Source organism: Serinus canaria, chromosome 6 (assembly GCF_022539315.1).
Source record: "Serinus canaria isolate serCan28SL12 chromosome 6, serCan2020, whole genome shotgun sequence".
NCBI classification, from domain to species: domain Eukaryota; kingdom Metazoa; phylum Chordata; class Aves; order Passeriformes; family Fringillidae; genus Serinus; species Serinus canaria.
Genome location: NC_066320.1, coordinates 16,810,510 through 16,831,351, shown reverse-complemented (window position 1 = coordinate 16,831,351; position 20,842 = coordinate 16,810,510). Strand labels below are relative to the sequence as shown.

General features: G+C 40.1%; 1 protein-coding gene across 14 annotated transcripts in view; it reads left to right on the top strand.

Annotated features, from left to right (window-relative positions):
• MARCHF8 (membrane associated ring-CH-type finger 8) overlaps positions 1–20,842 on the top strand; it is an 83,568-nt gene that overhangs the window by 46,724 nt on the left and 16,002 nt on the right. For 13 of the 14 annotated variants that reach the window (XM_050976286.1, XM_050976294.1, XM_050976288.1 and 10 more), the window contains one exon: positions 16,091–16,141. The exons of the other annotated variant lie outside the window; for it this stretch is intronic. In XM_050976286.1, the coding sequence (XP_050832243.1) occupies positions 16,091–16,141 (51 nt within the window). The remainder of the gene's footprint in view (positions 1–16,090; positions 16,142–20,842) is intronic. 14 annotated transcript variants of the gene reach the window in all.

The window sequence follows — 20,842 nt, the reverse complement described above, 5'->3', positions numbered from 1 at the left end:
AACATCAGACAGCCTTGCCTCTCTGAAAGGCAGCCACATTTGGTAGACAAAAACCACCTTTAATTTTAGTCCCAGTAAAGAAAAAAAAAAAAAACCCATAATAAAAAAACAAACCAATCCCAAACCACCAAAACCACATAAACCCAGAAAAGAAACCAAATCATCATCCCCATCCCTCCAGGGAAAAAAAAAAAAAGAAAAAAAAACAAAAAACCACCCAAACCAAATCAAAACAAAAAACCAAAAAAAAAAACCCCAACAAATAAAACATACTGCTAGTTCTTTCTGAGATGTAACACATTCAAAAGCAAAATCTAAATAGTGGTACCAAAACAATGAGTATGTTAAAAGAAATTATAATTTTGTGATCTCTGCATTGAGTATTCCCATGTGTCTGTTCTGCACGTAACTGAAAGGAAAATAATGTAGATAAAGGTTTCTTGGTTTTTTTAATCTTACTTAAGTTTTAAGTAATGCTTGAAATGTGTATTTAAGATTTGCTTCCTCTGTTGCTGTTACCAGGCAGTGCTGCCAATTTGTTTTCATCATGTATTTTGGTGTACTCAGCTTCTGAGACTGGGGATGCATGCACTTGTTTTATAAATTTTAAGCTAATTTCATAATTTTGAAACTTGAGTAATGGAGTTTGGGGTTTTTTTTGTGTATAAGAGCTCACTGAAATTGAGTTGTCATTGCTCATAAGGTGGTAAACAGTTTGGATTCAGAGTACTAGAGCCAGTAGTGCTTCAAGCGGCAATTTGGTGATGAACTTGTACGTTACTAGACAGTCCTTGAACTAGGTCCTAGCAAAGACTGTGGAGATGTGTGATGTTTTAAATTATTATTTTTTTTAAAAGGGAATCTGAAGCTCTTCAGTGGTACAGTTTGGCAGTTGAAAAGAGAGGTAGCAGGAGAGTGTTGGGAGAAAATGTTCTTCCAGAGATTGGTTTCTGCACCTTCTGATGGGCAGCTGAGATGCTGCTAACATGGCTTTTTGTGTTTCTCTTGTCTGGGGATCTCTTTTTCCCGATTTCTAATTTAATGCCAAGTTCTCAGCTTAGCCTAGTGCAACAGGAAGCAATCTCAAAACCAATGAATTTAAGTTCCCTTATGCTGATTTGATTGGTTGGTCTCCATATTCAGGTGTTCTGTGGTTACTACACACTGTTACTTCTTTTTCTTGATATTGAATTAATAGTTGAGCAGTTTTTACCATTCCATCTGGTTTCTATTAACTACTAATTTTGTTGCTGTTACTTGTCTTCAGTTTCTCTCTAGCTGTCTAATGGAAAATTAGTGTTTTATGACTCGCTGGGATACTTACTTTATCTCAGTAGTTAATATTAGGATGTTGAAATGTAACAACACTCTTCCCGGAAGAAGTACTTGTCTGTCTCAAAGGGGTCAGATTAGTTTGAAGAACCAGATGTAATACCTTAGGCTATTTGAGGCACCAGCTCTCCTTTCAAATCCAGCCTGGGCCATCTTGGTTAGACTAATAATCTCTGTGTTTTCCATCTGCATTGTTTAGCAACTCTGCTTCTGCTATTTTACTTTTTCTTTAATACTTCCCTCTTCCATAATTGTGGCCCTGCATCCACCCTGGTCTTTGTGAGAATACTGACTGCATGTTGTTCTCCCTCAAAATATCCCATGTTTCAAGTAAATTAGTCTGTTGGCTTCTCATTTCCCAGGTTACAATTAAGGGTCAGAATAGGAGTTGACTTAGTGATCATCTGTGCTGCAGTCTGCTATAGTTATTACAGTTGGACAGAAGCTCTTAAATTAGGAACCATGAGCTTAGCTGCAGTTGGCATCCCTGAAACGGATTTGTGTACCAAGCTTGGGGGCTGCTGCTTTCTAAGGGACAGTGGTTTATAACTGTCCCTGTTGTTTTTCATCAACCTTAAAGTAATGAAGTTTGGTGACAAGTTGTGATGACTATACCTCATCATTGCCGCATCAGCTTTTCAACTGAAAGCATTTTCACAATTGAAAGACATTTTCTACATATTTTACTTAATGGCTGCAAGGGTAGGACAGCTGTAAGCATAAGATGTTTTTTGAAGGCTCATGATTTACCAAAATGCCTGTATTTAATTGGCAAACATACAGGAGACAGGCAAAAGAAAAAAAAATGAAAAAGTTATCTCTGCCCATAAAGGTTATTTTGATTGGCAGACTTTCACTGGCTGTGCAAGGCAGGGAGTTTTGTGTTGGTATTTTGCACCATTGTTTTCATGACATACCTGTGGCATTTAAACAAACTGCAGCCCTATCAAAGCTCTTAATTAGGCATTGGGTATTTTCTCTTCTGCAAAAATGCTGTATTAAATGTAAAGAAGAGTTGAAGAGTGGTACCAGGACCAAGCCAATTTCTCAGTAAGGTTGCCTGAATCTACACAGTGTGGTTTAAAAATAAAAGGACACAACTACTCCTAATAAACTGTAGAGTTATAGATTGTGAGAAATGTAGATCATTACAAGAAACCTTTCTTCTGTCTCCCTCAGCTGTACTGGAGCAAAGCCCTTTTAGTGGTAAGATTGAGACTATCTCCTGGTTACCTGGCATAAAGTACATAGCTGTCCTGTGTGGAGAGGAACAGGCTTAGGACAATGTATGTGATAATTCAAGAAAGGCAATCTTTTTAAAAAAAAAACAGACAGAACAGAGGCCAAATTCATATTGAAAAATCAAGCTAGGTAAATGCAATGATAATCTGGCCCAAATTCAGATTTTTGTCTTTTATTTCAGTCTTTTGATCAAGAAATTGTGTACCCTACGAAATTATAATAATATTATGGCAGATGACAACTGGAAGAAACTTAGTGGTGGGAGCTAGGGTTTTTCTGTGAAAGGATTTCTGAGATGCAACAGGTGTAGGATGAATGTTTTAACAGTCTCATTTCTGCAGTCCATTTATCTCAAAGTCAAGTAAAGTACAACAGAGACAAGAATATTCCTTGGGTGGGTACAGTTGGAAAGGAACTCTGCATTCTCCTTTGCTGTCTGATAGTCTCTCCCCTAGCCCATGAAAAAGCTTGTGCATCAAGGCTCTTCAGTCTAGTTTTTCTTGACGCTTCAAACCATTAATAGTTTGTGCAAATTGTCTCTCATCAGAATTGTTAGAGACATCCTGTCTTTAGAAAAACAAAGCAAAACAAGCAACTAGGGGTGGAGGACGATTATCTATTTTGGTTTTTTTCTTCCTCAGTTGTATTGCTGATTATATTGCTTATTACTTGCTCTGTCCTCCTTTCCCTTTCTTGCTCTTCTGCTTTTTATCTAGAAGAGTTTTCACTTCTGCCATGCCTTGCCATGTAGCAGCTGCTTTTGATTTGCAGAAGCACAAGTAGAAGCCTTCTCGCATGTCTGACTCCAGGGAAGATGTTAACATGCTTTTCACTGAAGGAAAAAAAAGAGTGAACACAGATACATCTGAGATGAAAACAGAGCATCTGCAATAGCAAGAAGTGTGAATTTAACAAGAAGGAAACATGAGCTCCTGATCAGCAGTGGGAAGAGAATCTGCTCATTGTAATGCGAGCCTTTTTGCAAGTTGTCTTCTTCTTTACCATTTTTAGATGTGAACCACTTTTACCTGTCAGTGCTTTTCAGAGGTGCTCTCTGACTCTGTCCCATTCTTTTCAGCTGAGCTTTGGAAAGGTTTAGTGTCCAAGGCCATGAAGGTCAGAATACAGAAAGTGCACTTCCTAGTTCCTCAGCCATTCCTCAGTGGCTAGCCTAGCTTTTCTTCTTTGCTGTTGTCTGTGGTACAAATAAAGTCAGCTACCTTGTCATTAAAACTGAGGTGACACTTGAAGGATTTTTCTTTTGAGAGGGTTTCTTTGTCTTGGTTTGTTGTAGCCCTTGATTTGACCCCCTCTAATGCAGATTCTTTCCATTAAATGGAAACAAAATGTAGTTTGTGAAGTTTTTTTGTTGTAATATATATGTATATATGTCTGTATGTGCATTTTAATGCATTGGACATAAATACACCTCGCAGTCTTTCTACCCCATTAAAACCTTCTGTTTTATACCAGTATCCTTTCCTCTTAGTGCCTTTTGTTGATTGCTGTAGTTATGTTTTCTTGTATTGGGTTATAAGATTTCTGAATCAGTTCCAGCCTTTTGCCATGTGTTGTACTGCTGAGCAGTACACAGCCCTGCTCCTGAATTCTCTTCTTTCTTGAAAGTATCAATTTAATTTGGCATAGTATTCTGATTTTTAATTACATCCAGACAGAATGTTCCAGTCATTCTAGGACCTCAAGTATTTCTAACTCTTGTATAGTGAGATTAACTCCATATCTTTCAGGGAATAAAACCACCCTATCTGTAAGTATGTTTTAGAAGGGTATGTTGAACTGGAAACCAAATCTAATGCTCCACTTCCGAGGAGTGTTAGCTGGCAGAGAAATAAAATCCTTCTGGATTTAAAAATTATTGCAATCCTATTTTCTAAAGCTTACAGGAGTTCCCCTTTGTGCCCAGGATCAGATTTTATGAAGATGACTATATTTCTGTCCATTCTAGATTCTACATATGAAAGTCATCCTCCTTTGTATAGCATCCCAAATTCCATGTCTTGCATTGAATTAAAAAATATTTCCAAGTTATTGTAGGGGTGGGGAAAGATACAGAGGAAGACAATATAGATAGCAGCAGAAAGGCAGGAGATAAGGGCAGGTTCATATGGGAAGAGCAGTATCTTAAGAAGACTCAAGAGTGATAAAAGGCACAAGGAGACAAAGTGCAGATGTGATGTGGGTTAAGATGGTGCTGGGGACGGTGGTGGTGACTGAAGATGCACTGATGTGGTCACTGGTTCACTGGTCATTCTCACTGTATCTGCCGCTGAAGGATATGAAGCAATGCTTACTTAAAGGCAGTGTTTATGTGTGGGCTTTGCTGGTTTCACCCTGTCACTTTGGGAAGCAAAGTGTTTTTTAATCTCCATAAGCCTCTAGTCTTGCACCAAAACATGCCCCTCCTGAAATGTAATCCTCTTACTTCAGTTACACTGCTATGCTCCAGTTATGCCCATGTGCTTGGGAGCACAGGCAGCAGGGTTTCTGAATGTGTCAAAGGTTGGAAAAACTTGAATATTCAAGCACCTAGTGGAAGCCTAACTTTTTTGGACAAGCTTGTAGATTCCTTATGGTGTGGGGCCTCACTTGCAAAAAAAAAAAAAAAAAAAAAAGAAAAGAAACAACAACCAAAAAAAAAAAGGAAGAAAAAAAGCAAAAGCAAACAAAACAAAACCAAAACTCCACCACAAAACAAACAAACAAAACAAAAAAAAAACCCAAAAAACCCAAATTGGCCATCTTTGAACATATACCAGTTTGCATCATCCTCAGTTTCCTTGCTTCCATGTACAGGGGAATGAGGACATTGTGGAGCACCTTCTGCATGCTTGTGGACCACATGCTTAGAGAACTAAAAGTCATTATGCAGCCAGGGAAGTGCAATGACAATTTGAGATTAAATTTACAAGTGGGGACAAATGAAAAAGTTTCTGGAGTGAAATGAGATTGGTGGAATGAAATGCCAATCACTGACTTAAAGGAAGCAGTTACTAAGAAGTAGTCAGTGTTTTGCCAGGTGTTGGGCTCTGGGAGGCAGCTCTTAAAGCAGATCCTGAAGTCCGAGACTCCATGTGGAAATCAATGCCCTGACGAGATCCAGCTTGGAGATTTACATTCTACAACCAAGAAGAATGGAGGGGAGAGCTCCTACTCGCGTTCTCCTTGCTTTGGCATGGTTTCAGTGTACATGAAACTTGTCCTGTGCAAACCACACATGCTGTTCAGCCACAGCATAACTTCCTTGTCCCTCAGGTTTCTCTTCTGCCAAGTCACTGCCACATTTGCCTGCTTCAGGACACTGATATCAAACTCCAGGTGTGTGTTTTGAAAGAGGCTGTAAATTGCCAACGGGCTTCATCATGTCTCTTTCGCAGGTATCATCTTGTTCTGCTCTTCAGCTGTTCCCTAGTGCTGTTCAACACTGAACAACTGCAGTATTTCCTCTAGAGGGGGAATACTGTTTTGGAGGAAAGGTGCTATATAAGAAATCACATGCACTGTGCACCAAAGTTTCAATCCTGTAGTACAGCCTGATTTTCAGGGATAATGTGGGTGTTTCCCAAATACATCAATGTACTAAGAGAGGTTCTTCCAGTTTTACATCCTCTTTTTTATGTCATTTTGGGTACTAGAAGCAGATGGTGTTAAGGAACCTTTCAAGAAAACCATTGGCTTTTCTGAGCATCTCTGTAGAAAATTGGCCATTTGTTCCTTTGAGCTCTTGCTTTTATTATTTACCTCTCTGTTATGCTACTTTGTTCTCAGCTGCAGGACAAGACTACCTATTTCACTACTTTGAGGTTCTAAAGCTTGGAGTTTTAAGTGACTGGAAGAGGTTTATCCCAGCAACTTTTCACTGAAGATGAGATGTTTTCTTCACTTCTGCACATTAAACAAGGGAGGCCTACAGGCATTATGTCCAAAGATCCACAGACTTTTTCCACACCTGATACTTAAATATCTCTATCTCCCTGTTTGGAGGATTATTAAAACTTGAGCTGTCAGGGTAATAGGAAACTGTCATAACTGCAGGGTGAACTGTTACCTTTTGATCAGTTGTAAATGCATTTTCCTTCAGGTTGATTCCCATTGTTCATGATCCTTGTTTTGTTGCAGGAATCCCTGCTCATCAGTCTCAGGTCTTGCCTGACCTAAAGAATCATTTAATCTCATCTATGAATTTCCTCCTGGATGCCTGTGAAAACACAGTGACATTTGTGACTTCCTCAAAGCAGACCACATATGTGTAAGGAACGGTGAAAGGGAAGCAAACAGTTAAAATGCAAAAGGTGATAAACGTATCTAACCCTTAGCTTTTCCTTGCAAATTCACATCACTCATGTTTGGTAAATTTGTACTGAAACACAAAAACTGTTAATTTTAAATATAGTGGAGTCTGAATGTGGGCCACAGTGTTCTGGTTTGAGTCTTTGTACATTTAAGTCTCTGTATTTCAGAGCACAGTCCAGTTGTTCATGCAGATTGCATCCTTATCCCATGGTACTGTCTGATCACTCTCACTGCCTGCACTTGCAAGATGCAGCTCAGCAGCATCTAATCCTTCCCCCTGTGCTCCTGCCTTTTCCCACAGTGCTTGTTCTGCCAATTCATCTGATTTGTCTTTTAGAGAATGCTTAGCATATTTATTTTTTTTCTTGCTGGATGCCTTTTAAAGAGCCCCTTTAAAACTAAAATCTGAGAGAGAATTTTTTTCCATTTTGTAATGTCCACATAAGCAATATTGCTTGCCTGGGATTTGGCTTTTAAGAAAATGGATTTCCAAAGCAGTAGTTACTTTTCTTCAATCTCTAGGAAGATACTTCAGCGGTCATTTCAAACTGGAAGGATGGTACTTATGTTCAGGGGTAATTTTGTTTTTTGTGTTTTTAAAACTAAGAGGAATCAGAAATAGGTTTTTGGGGCAGGGGGTGTGTAGTCTGAGAAGTTTCAGTTCTGGATCAGAACTTTGTTGTAAAAGGATCAGTAAGCATGTGGTTGGTGTGATGCTCCAGGTGTAAAACTTGCAAACTGAGGATCCTACCCCCAAAGGTAATCTTCTCTGCTGGATTCTCATACCAGTGGTGAAGCCCCTCTTTCATTGTTTCAGCTTTTCACTCAATTAGAGGTGTAAAGGCTAAGAGAAAACAGCCTCCCTTAAAGGTGTGATTATATATGTTTGCAGCAAGTATACAAAAAGGCCTTTAATTATTCAGTGGTTCCTTGTGATGTTTTAAAAGTTAATTCAAAAAATACAAAATTATGTGTTTTATTAATATGTATTGTTTTCTAAACCAGCTGCAGATTTCACAGATTGCTACTGTGATTTCTGCAGATAATGAATGTGTAGAGCAGTGAAAAGATGGAAACTGAGTTTTTAAAATTTAGCTTTGGTGGGGATAAAGTTAAAGGCAATTTGACAAAAGACGACTTGTATAAGTTAGTACACTTTTCCTAATAACTTTGATGCCATTTCCTGTGACAAAAGAAGTCCTCATTCAAAGCTTTAGATAAATAAAGAGCAGGAGATTTAATGTGAGTACGAGACTTAGTTATAACCTTTCCTCTTGGGAAGTAAAATTCACAAAATGCTGTGTCAGTGCAGGAATGCAGCACTGTCCCTAGTAGGTCAGCCAGAACACTCAGAGCTGCAGTTCCCTTTCTGTTTCATAGGAATAAATGAGTGAGACAGAGGAACCCAAAGAAGTGAATTGCTTAATACTACTTGCATAATATCAGTACTTTTGAGCTGATGCGTGTGTGTTTCCATAAAAAACTCCGAGACCGAGCAGGATTTCACTGGAACTGGAGCATGAAAGTTGCAGAAAGAGAATGAGTGAATGTCTTCAGTTAAGTGGAGAAGCTTCTGTTTCAATAGGCTAATGGCCCAGAGATTTTATTTTAGCAGAAAATGCAGGCGTTCCTGGGACTGTAGTGGTAAATTTAGTTCTTACGCAGCTGCTGGCATTTGGCTCATTCAGACACACAGAAGCCTCAGCCCTCCTTATTAGACAGTGTGTGCTGTGTTTCCCAAATGGGTGAAGGGCAGTGCTCTCCTGGAAGGCTTCTTCTTTTCAGCTGGTAGGCTTTGTAAGTCTCCCATCCAATTGCCTCAGATAGTCTTCGGCTGTCTTCTAGGTTTTTAGGTTTGAGGGTGCCCACACAGAGCATCCCCTTTCCAGCTTCAGGCACCATACTCTGTATCCACACCACCTGCTCAAGAAAAATATCTTTTTTTTCTTGTCCTTTTACTGTGTGTTGGCCTGCAGGTTGATGACCCTACTGTGCTGGGTCATCCCTGCTTAATTTAGCCAACAGGCCTTCACTGGCTTCAGTGTTGCACAGTGTAAGCACTGCACAGCTGTCCCTTCCTGCACAGGGGTTCTTTAAGATGTGTTCCTGCTTCTCCCAGATGATTGTGTAGTAAATGTAGATTTCCATGTGCAAAGGTAGACATGTTTTTCTAGCTGACTCTTAGTGCAATTTTTTTCATCTCTGTTTCTCATTAGTGTTTTTAAAACTACTTACTACCACTTGTAGCTACTGAAATACTTTTCTCCCGGTCAGGGTGTTGGTAGTGACTCAGTCAGTCTTTGAGCCAGCAGTGTGCCCAGATGGCTGAAAGTACATTTAGAGTGTGTTAAATCCTGTGTACTTTTGCAGCTTCTAGCACTGTGCAAATCACAGGATTTCTTGGTCAGTGAGAAATGGCCATCTCGAGTCACTGTTGTTCACACACAGCTGTGGGCAAGCAGAATGGCCCTGACAGACAGATGTGTAAAAGCAGGAGATATCATACTTTGGCTTCTTCAGCTCTGAATTTCTGCAGGAAGCCCTGAAATTCACAGTTGCAGAAAATGTCTTGCTGAGCCAGGCTGTGGGAGGGTGTGGTTAGAGTGGCACGGGAGGCTGGGGGTGCAGCCAGGTGTTTAAAAGCCCTGCCTTACCAGGTTCTTGCTGTGCTCTGTCCTGTAGGAGTGCAGTGACTTTAAATGTTCACAGCACCAAACAGTGCATAACACCAGTGGGTGCCCATGAATGATGCTGTGCCCAGGACTGGTCTTCTCCCTAGTCCCAGGCAGCCCACTCTGGACTCACAATAGCTGGCTGCATCCCATAGCATCAGGAGAGGCCCTGTGTGAGACTAACTGTGCTTTCTGGACAAAATAGTATAAAATGCTCTTGTGTTACTGGTTAGGGTAGCCTGCTACCTCTCAATAGGTTTTTGCCCTTTTTTGCCTTTGTTTCTGGTATCAGGGTGAGTTTTGAGAAAAGAGAAGGTAGATGGCTGTCTATGTGCTTTCTCTAGTTTTGTAGCGTTTTTTCTAAGATGGGCAGGGGAGTGGAATTTTTTTAATTAAAAAAGCATAAAAGTATGTAAATGTGGGCATTCAGACATGCATGTTCTTTAATTTTATGGTGGTGTATAGTCAATCAACATGTTTGGAGTTTACTGGATAATTAGTCAGGAACTCTGAAGAGTCATTTGATAAAAATTTTTATTAGCACATTCATGCTTTAAAAGATTCTCATTCTGCAGTTCGCATGCTCTGTCTTTTAAATGAAAAGTATTTTTTCCTTTAGGTGTGAATAATATTTTATTTCTCAGAGCAGTGTTTTCTTTAAGGGTAGCTGAATATATTGCTTTTCTTAGACCCTATTTGTAGTGAGTTATAGTGGTGTTACATTTCTAGCAAACAAATGTTGCTAGAAATGTAACATGAATAAAACTTTCTAGAACATCACAATTTAGAGTCTTACAAGGATCTCACTCTAACCAGTGTTTGGCTCAGTGAGTTTAATGGCATCTGTAGGCCCTAGTTGATCATTTGCCTAAATGTTTGTGATCATTTAACACTGAGTTTGAAATGCTTAAGGCAGAATATTTTGATGACTGCACTAATAAAAATGCAAAGATAAAATTTCAGGAAAAAGCAAGCTGGTCTGTACTGATTAGGTATTGCTAAATGGGTATCATATCTACAAGTGCTCTTTCAAGAGTTCTTTTGTCATGTGCTTTCAGCCATATAATGTAAATGGCAACAAAAATACCCTGAGCACTTTTCCCAGCATCATTTGGGAAGTGATTTCTCTAATTTCTCTAGGGAACATTGTTTGCCCTTATGATCCATGCAGTCAGAAATAGGTTAATAAGCAATCATGTTACAGTAAGATGTAAAGGGAGGAAAAGAAAGTCAAATCCTTGAGTAATATAGAAACTACTTGAAGTATCAAGCTTTCTTTGGGCAATAGACAGTTTTCTAGTGTTGTTCTGAATCTGGTTATAGATTCAGGAGGCCTTTGTAAGCTGGGCTAGGAGATTAATTCATGGTTTTAGCAGTATACTTTGGTGGCATGATTTGAAGATAAAAGCAGCTTTGTGGACCATGTTAGATGAGCAGAGGAAGTGATCCAGACCCGTGTGTCAGGCCCAAGTTGCAGCTGCTGTCCTCCCCAAGGAGCAGGTGCCAAAACATGGCCTGGCACCTGCAGGACCCTGCAGACACGGGGAAAGGCCAGCTCTTCTCACAGGCTCTCCAGGATGCAGGCTTCCTCTTGCCTCCAAGTTACCAGTTGCCTAGAGGGTTTTTTAATTGGTGAATGTTTAAAATAGTCAATTGATTTGGCATATTGACATGTTTAGTGTACCATGAGAATTCCAGCAGCTGCATTAAATGCAATTACTTTGTAAAAGATAGAATGTTATTCCTTTTAATGTGTTTATAATTGCAGACTTCCTCAGCGCCTGTCTCTTTCTTTCTGCTGTTAAATACACAAAATTGTTTGAAATGGCATTTTCGCTGTATGCCTAATGTGTACTGCTTCCATTATCAAGAAAGGTGTGTATTTTTGGATCACATCTTTGTAGTTCATATAATTTGTTCCCCGAGGGAAGGATTCATTTTTTTGTGTTGCATCACATAAAGTCGTGCATCAATTTTAGGCAGGTTGTCTGGCAACAGCAAGATAAGAACATCAGTAAATCATGTCGGGTGCCAAACTTCGTGGTCTATTTTCTTTGTTTGAAATTGGGCCCGTCTCACATGCCTGTAAAATGTGTGCAAATTGATACATTTTTAGTGAAGTGTACCAGACTGATGGTCTTGTACAGAAATAAAAATTCGTGCTTCTAGATGAGGCAGCCTTTGGTCATCAAGAAGAAAACATATGTATCATTTTCTAGCTCGACAGTTAAAGAAGGAAGATGGCGATCAGATGTCCATTTTGAAATAGCAGCTGGAGATGCAGGTTATCCAGGATAGGAGGCACTTTGCAGAGTCTTTGGAAGTAAAGCGAAGCAATGCAAAACCCAGAAAAATGGTACATTGAACAAAGCCATGGAGAAGAGGGCCTTTTTGAAGAGAAGGCTGTTCTCACCTTATCCACCCTCTGGCTAGAGGCAAGAAAGAATCCAAGCATTGCTCTTGTAATCCTAGGACCAAAGTGGCAAAGCCAGGCACAGAGCAGTGCTCACCAAGTAGCCATATCTGTTACGAGTAGGGACCGGCGTGCCTGACAGGTTTGCATCCTGTCGGACGCATCCATGGAAGCTGCTCCTCAGGCAGGCGGGAGATGGAGCGCATGGTGCTTCTGTCCACACTGGAGTGCAGACATGGGCAAGAGATTCCTGTTTAACTTCTACACTCTGCTGTGTTTGCCTTGTTCTTTGAATTGCTTCTCACTTCTGTTTCTTGATTGTGATCTGCTAGCCTCCTTGACCTGCCTCCTCAAACCCCCAAGGGCCGTGGCCTGTTTTTGAATTCCTCACTTCCTTGAACTTTGCTGTTGAAGCTATTTGGTCTGTTTGTTGTCTTCTCCTTTGGGCATGCAGCTGAGGAATGGTGGCAGAAGGGAAAACAAGCTAGGCAGCAAGGAGAAGGCAAGGTGTAGAGCCCTGAAGAAAGGCAGATACGAGTTGAAGCAACTGCTGAAGGAAGCTCTGTCACTCACAGCTGGGAGCAAATTCAAGTGGAAGGTAGAAAAAGAAAGGAAAGCTGGGAGGAGGATTCTGGCAATTGCAAGCATGCACATCCATAGGACTGGATAGCAATTTTTGTGCTTTTCAGTCATTTTTCTAGAGCCACACTAGCTGCTGGGGACCAGGACAGCAACTGCCAGTGAATGGCTCAGGAGAGGTGATAAGTTGCACTGGTAATTTTTTCCTATTTGGGTGGGATTTGTTTGTTTGTTTTTTTAAACACCTGCCAGGTGGTTCTAGTTGAGGAGGATGCCTTCAAAGGGCAGGATTCCCATTATTCCATACAGAAAAACTGAATTGCTAAAGGAGAGTGACACTTTAACTGGTGATAATTGTAGAGTCCTTGCTTGCAGATGTTGCTTTTGTCTTGATCTTTTATTCAAGTGCAAAGCCTAATGCTTTTGCATGAGGGAAGGACAGCTTGTTTGGAGCTCTGATTACCAACCAGAATATGTCTTACTGTGCAGTGGGAACATACTAGAAATAGTCTCTGAACGTTTTTATTTGTTGAGGGTGATAGTACCATGGAAGCTTAGCCTTGCCATTCCCAAGTCAGTGTTAATTTGTGCATAATTCTATAAGATCCAAGGACTGATGTACCGTTGATGGATATAGAGTGAAAAGTGAGATTTGGTTTTTTGCCTTTAAAATAGATTTTATCTGTTTAATGTTTCTGTTCCTCATTAATTGTGCCTGCTATTAAAATCTACTATAGTGAATTTCCTGTTGATGTTATGGAGGTACCTGCTTTGTGTGGCTAAGAAACAGAGATGTTATAAAGCACTTAGGTGCTTAGGAGTCCATTAGGAATATCACAGATTCCTAAATATGTGTGTGCATGCATTCTGTAGCCCTTATGGGAATACTTTTCAAGATTGTAATTTTGTTTTAAAATGGTCACTTTTTCAATAACAAAACCGATTGTTTCCAGTCATCTGCTGACTGAAACCTCTGATAGGTATGTTTCCAACAGTAGATGAATAAAGATAATATGTACATCTGTCTCTTGGAGGTTCCTGGCATCTATCAGATAAAATCAGTTCTGGGAGCAGAGGCAGAGAGACAAGTTTCTGTGGCAGCGCCTAAAAGTGTGTTTACTCTGCATCATCTACTGTGTTGTGCAAATACAGGTCTTGTCTTCCAGCCTGTGATGCTTATTGAATTTTAGCACATCCTTTTCAAAGCAGGTGCCTGTGTAAGTTCAGTCATGCTCCCTTCCAAGCATCTTCTTCAGCTAGACAGGAGTTTTGGAGGAGGGGAATTGAGTTAACATGAAGAAACCTCTGCTCTGTTTAATTTCATCCTTGTCTTTGACACCTTGAGCTGGGTTTGAGACTGTCACCTGTCTTGCTCTGGGGAGACTTCTCACCCAAGGGTGTCACTCTCTGCTATCATTTTCTCTTGTTGCATGTAGCCTTGCTCTCTTTGCTTCCCACACATCCCTAGAAGGCCAGCCCAGCCTGCTCCCCCCACACCTCACACACAGGCAGTGGCAAGTCTTTGTGCTTGCCAGCTTGTGTTGGTCTCTTTTCGTCATAGCTTAAGAACATGTTCCTGCCCCCTTTTTTCTTCCTCCTGTCTCCTGTAGCTTCAATGAACTTTTTTTTTTTGCCCTGTTGCTATGGTTACAGTGCCTTTGATGAAATCAGCTAGGCTGTCCCTTATGTTTTGAGCCAGTTCTTAGCATACAGGTTCTGGCAGTAGTCCTGTCCAATGTTAGTCTTTGCATAAGCATTATGTCCATATTTTTGAGAGTCTTTGGGTGTTTGTTTTTGTTCCAGGAATACTGTTATCTATGTAACAAAAGCTCACAGTCATCTCAAAAATCAAACTCAGTCTTGCAGTGTACAAATCTGGCATTCTGATACTTGCTGATTTTTATTTTGGCAGTCGGTCAAAGCTGGCATGTGGTGTTCCCTAACCACTTTTCCCCTTTTCTTCAGAAATACTATTTTACTGTCTTCTAGATACTCAGACTCCTAAAGGACATTTCAGTGCACTGTATTTGCTTCCTCATGTTTTTAATTAAGGAAATGCAGTTTTTATCTGTGAACTGACAGAGTGCCCAGGACTGAGAGGCAGTTGGTGGTGTAAGGAAGGGACACCCTGCTTTTGTAAGCACATGCTAAAGTTTTATGGTTTGCCTTTATGGTTTACCTTTGTCATCCAAAAGGTTTGAAGTTGCTGTGAAGGATGCACTGTAGGAAGAAGTATCTGGGAGCACAGGGAGTAGCATCTGAATGCTCAGCCAGTCAGGCTGACTTCATGTGGACTTAAGTCATTGAAGGGTCACTTGAATTGTAGCAAACTATAGGCAGGAGGTCTGAGATCAGTGTGCTGACCTAGGACTAACAGCAGCTGACTGACAGGGAATTTTCATGTCCCATTTGTTACAGATGTAGGGCTTCTGATCTCAATTTCTGTCTGTTCAGTCACTGCCCAGAAGACCAGAAGAGAGTGCTGTAAATGAAAAGTGTCTCTGTTAGGTTTAATTCTCTTCAGGAATCAATATGAAAGCTTGTTTCCTAAAATCCCAAGCAAAAAGATGCACTTCTAGAAGCCCTTATATAGCACAGAGCCCACAGGGAAAACTTAGCCTTTTTATCAGAGGGTTTAAATCTCAAGCCTACTGCATCCCAGCTTTACAAACTTAGAGGAATGTAGATCCATAACTGAATGTTACGACTTGCTCTGTTTGTAGTGCTTGTTTAGGAAAAAGTGTTTTTCATTGGATTTTATTCAGAAAAGTTTTCAAAGCAATTTCTAGGCTCTTCCAAGTGAAGCAACTGTGTCCAGTTACCATTACAGTGAACTGATGTTCAGAAACGTGGTATCCTTAAAGGATGAAATATCTTGTTGAAACCTATGGTTAAGTTTTGAAGGAGATAAGATTGTCATCCCTACGTGTCAGGATCTACACACTGAAAAGTGAATAACAGGTGCAATCATTGCACTAAGTTCACTTTTGAGAATTGCAGCTTCCACATTTCCATCTTGTATGATATTTCCAGTTTAATTCCAAGTTCTGTATTAAAAGGAAGTCCCTCAGTGATTCTGCCCTGTATCCTGAAGTAACATGCATGTGGTTATTCACAAGTGTTTCTAGACATCACTGTGATAATTTTTGTTTTGCATTAAGCAAGAGCTTTCAGCTTTAGTTGTTGGATATTTGCCTTTAAATGTAGATGAAGCAGGTCTTCATGATACTGAGAAGTATCCTTTCCAAAATAGATGCCATCTAAGTAAAGGACCTTACACTGCCCTCAGAGGAAAGAACTGTTTTAGTATTTGTCAGTTTGTACATGTGTTGCCTATGTGATTTTCTGCAAGGTAATACCTTGTTAAACAGACAAAGCAATTCAGTGATTATTGTAAATCAGGCTGATGTCAATAGAAGCAACATCCTTAAAAGCCCCAGCTGTAAGACTGTGTCCATGGAATTTGATTTCCAATGCCAGCTCTTAAGTATTTTCATAACTGTGACTTGTTGCTGCAGTGATCCTGTTCTTGCTCTTTCAGAATGAGAAGGCTTTGGGGCATTCCGTGAGCCGCTCTAGTAACATCTCAAAGGTATGTTGCTCGATGTAACTCAGTCTTTGATAAACTTGGGGATACTGGGATTTCTTTCATTTCAAAATTTTTCATTTCAAAATACATGTGATGATGTGACCAGTAGAAAATGCTTTTTATGCCTGTCATTGATAGTCACTCCTGAAACATTAGAACTCTGCTGTTTTGCAGACTCTCTTTACAGGTCAAACAAAATGGAAGCTACAGTAGGTTTTCTCTTTCACACTGTCAGCCTCCTTACCTTGATAGGAGCAAGATAGATGACAGATGTCTGAGATCTTATCTTGGAGGGAAAGTGGCTCCAAAAACATCACTTAAGTATGTTGTTTTGTAAGATAAAGCTGTGTAAGATATGTATTGCTCTGCATCCCATAATACATGTAAGATACGTTGTTAAATGTTATTCTGTTGTTACTTCAACACCAAATTATTTTAAGTGCCATGAGCTTATAATCAGGACGTGACCATGTAAGTATTTTTAAATGTTTGATTTTACATAGCCTGGTCATGTAAGGCAAGCATGATGCTCCACCCATTCTAGTCACTCTTCAGCATAGCCAGTGGGCACATCCAAAGCATAATTGCTTTGTTATGCCATTAGGAAAAAGGTATCTTCTGTCCAAGATAATTATTGCAATACATACCCTCCCTCTGCATCGCACATAAGATTTTTTTATTAGCTGTAAGCATGACAACATTTTGCTTACACAAGTACAATTGCTTAAAGCCTTCACTCAAGCAAGGCTGTGCTGGTTGAACAGTACTTTTCATGGGGTGTATAAGCTTCAACTCCTTGTTGCCACAGTTTTAAGTGGCTGCTTGTAGTTACTTTTAATGAAAGACTGAGTCATTATGGCTGCAACATAATAAGAATTGTGAGTACTTCTGGATCTAGGGAACTGTTCATGACTATCTGCAGTAGAGGAGATATGTCTGCATGTTTATATGGGCACAGACACTTTCACTTTGGAGTCAAAGGACAGGATTACTTGGTGTCCTGAACAGTGAGCAGGGCAACTGCCTGGTGCACAAGGTATTGACCAAGCTGTAGGTGTTGTTATCATGGATTGATAAGAGATCGTTTTGCATTTGGCATCAGAAAATGTGCATTCATATAAGGGGTTTTGAAATAAAAATTGTGCGAGTATAAATAGTAATGTAGGTTTTTCTAAAATGAGACTATGCTTGTGCCTTTTCTCCCTGGTTCTTATCTTCCTAGGGATCTTTAATTGGATTTTCAGGTTTTGTTGAGCAGAGATAGTAGTTTTGCCATTAAGTATCATTGTACTTTTCCCAGAGTGTCTCAAATCAGCCCTAACCTTTTGGCAGCAGCACTTTGGTACCCATATGAATTTGCACAGTTCATTCTTAGTTCATCAAGAACTGGTAGTGAGGCAGAGCAGTGGGAAGGACCTTGCACTCTGGCAAAGCTCTCCCTGGGAGAGCTGGCAAGTGAGACATCAATATTTACATTCATCTTGAAGTGCTGAAACCTTCAACATGACTGCTGTGTGTTGCAAAAGCTAAAGTTCTCAAGGGGATCAAAAGTCAGTCTTGCCATTTTAATGGAGGATCCTGAGTTTTTGGTTGAAAAGTGAGCTTCCCAGAGGTGTTTATGTTCTTACTGCTCTTGTGTCACCTCTGCCTGATCCATTCTGTGCACCTTCTCCACTCTGGAGATAAGTTCAAACAAGGGCAGGGGGTAAAAGCCCCGTCAGTGAAGTCAGCCCCTGATTCGCCTGCCTTGTGCATCTAGGCAGTTCAGTGCTAAACTGCAACAATTATTTTGTGGTTGACAGGTGTTTTGGCTTTGCATGCAATTTCATATGAAAATCATGAAACATTGTAGTAGTGGAATGCTGCATGGAAGCTTAAGTACATGGAAAATTTTCTTTAGTTGTGAGTTTTAATAGGAAAGGGCTCATTTTTTTATTCAGACTACCATAGCAACCTGGCCAATAAGGCAGATTGAGTACACATTTAAGTATGGAAATGCTTGGCTGTCTCTATAGCCCTTTCTGAAATCCACAGGACTTGTTGATCCGACACCATTTTAAGAGGAACTTTTTAACCAAAATTGGGTTAAATCAATTACATGCTGCATTTCCAGATGTGTTGAAGCGTCTGTGTGTGTGTACAGAAATAACGGTCATGCTTTCTGCATAACTATTTCAGCTTTTTCCCACCCAAATCTAGCTTACAGCACAGCATAATAGCAAATGTGCTACAAAGTCTTGGCACTGACACTTGAATCAAAGCCTTACTGGTGCTGATATGTCATTATGAACCTGCTGTGATTATTACTTGTATCTTTCCACTGCTCTCAGTTGCACAGTGCAATTTGAGTGGAAAGGATTGAGTCAGAACTCAGCCTTTAGCCAAGAGAGGATGCTATGTTACTCATTGTGACCAAGGAAAGCAATGCCCATGGGCTTAAAGTGATCAGGGAGGGAGGCAGACAGATGGTGCTACTGAAAATGTAATCAGCTGGTAGAGGTAGCGGGACCTCTCTGAATGTAGACCCCCAGTGTCGGGGCCAGGTGGAGCTGTCCCTCAGGAGAAAGGGGCAGAAAGGCACTTCTCCAAGAGGCAGATGCTAAGAGAGGCAGAAGAGATGCTAGTAAATGTGGCCAAGCCAAGAAAAAGCAATCACCTGAATACTTGGCTCGGGATGGAGGCCAGAAAGAGCAGAAAAAGGAGCAGGGAATAAGATGTAGGAGGATCTTCATATGGTGTCATTAGGCTGTGTGCAGTATGTTGCACACACGGGGATGTGGCGTTCTGCCAGACCCTTCTTTGCTTTTTTGGTATATATATTTCAAACACTCCTTTTAAATCTGCTACACATGAAAAATTTAAATTTCTGAAATCTTTTATATTTGTTTTTAAATTGAAAAAAAAAACATTGAAGGCAGATTTAATTGATTTAGTCATGGGACTTGAGCACAGCCCATTTTCCCCAACTTGCCCTGTTCAGACACATAAACAGCACTGATGATGATTGAAACAACCCCACTTGGCACAAGGGAATACAGCCCAGATCCACATCTCAGCTGTTTACCCTAAGCCAGCATTTTTTCCATGCAGCCACTGATTGCTGTGAAGTGCCTTCATCATTCAAGCCCCACAGAGAAATAATTAAGCTTTATAGAAGCTTCGTCCTCTAAATATAAAAGAAATTGACCCTAACACACAGCTAGTCACTGGGAGCAGCTAAAAGTGAGATTTTCACAGTAGTGGTAATTCATGCCCTCAGTTCACAGATAAAGGAATTGTGCTTACAAGCAGATGAAATGAGGTCACTTACAAAGCTGGTCTCTAAATAGTTATTCTCAAATTAGTGGTATTGTTTACCTTTAAAGTATCTGATATATCCTGAAACTGATGATGTGATGTCTGGAAATACCTTCAGGTCATCTCTGTGCTGTTCTTGTCATCTGATTGCTTTGGAAGGTTGATTCTAATGTAAAGGGGAAGCACTTCGTGGTCTTATTTTCATAGCCCTTCAAGGGATAAAGTTTGAAAATGCTAACACTGGGATCACAGCAAAGGAATCAAAAGTGAACTCCTTAAAAAATGTAAATGCTTTGTCTTTTCTGAAGGCCTGTATAGTTTTATCTTTTGAACAGAAGCATGCTGTAAAGTATTAGATTATACTTAGGTTGAATAGCAGCCAGTGCAGACACAAAGTAGTAGCCTAAGCTTGCTATGAAATTTAAAATCCATTAAGGCTGTTCATCAGCTTGGAACAGATTTAGAAAAGCATATGAATACACACGTCCACTGTTACCTGAAGCTTTAATGGATTCAGTGAGCATTTGTCTGTAGAAAAGTAGTCCAGGTTTTTCAGTTGCAGAACTTAGCTATCCTGTAGTCTATCAGATGACCAAGGCTTACTGAAAAAAATGTTTCTCAGAGGTGTCCTGTTCAGGTACATGAGCCTGGGGGTAGGGAAATACAAGTTGCTTAAAAAACTCTTCTACTGAATTACTGGGGAAGGAAAATACATGAAAATTTGTATAGTATGAACATGAAAGTATACTCTTTCCCCAGGTACAAGAGCAAGTAATCTCATGTTGGAGCACAGTGCAGTCATGTTTGTAAGGAATCTGATAGTCTCCCTGTGCTGTGATAAATTCCATCTCCTGGGGCTGGGTTCTTACATATAGGTATGAGGGCACCCCATTAAGGAGGAACCTGCAGGGGTTTCCTTTCCTCTTTTGTTCCCTCAGTCCAGTCAAGATATTTTCAGGAAGATTTTTAAAGACAAAAAGCCATAAGTAATTTTTTCTTCTTCTCCCTGCAGAACCTGTGTAGTTGTTTCAGGGTTTAGTCAACATTAATCCTGTGCTATAGGCAGGTTGTATTCTTTTGGGGAGATTTTGGAGGGATAGATAGCCTCCTTTCTCTGGTATCTTTAGCTCTGGAATCTCTAGAGAAAAGTTCCTTACACAATCCTCCTTTAGATTTCTTTAGAAATAGTAAGGGAAAGCTGACTTTAGTTTTGCTTCTAATTGCTAGATGTAGTTTTAATTATAGTCATATACATTATATAAAGTATGGAAGAAAGTTCTTCCAGCAGCTGACTGCTGGTTCCTATCAAATTGTTGCCAAAATTACATGGTGGAGATGATCATCCTGAAATTTTCAGATGCCTCTTTCCCATATCTGCTCTGCAGTTTTTTAACCACTCTCCATTTT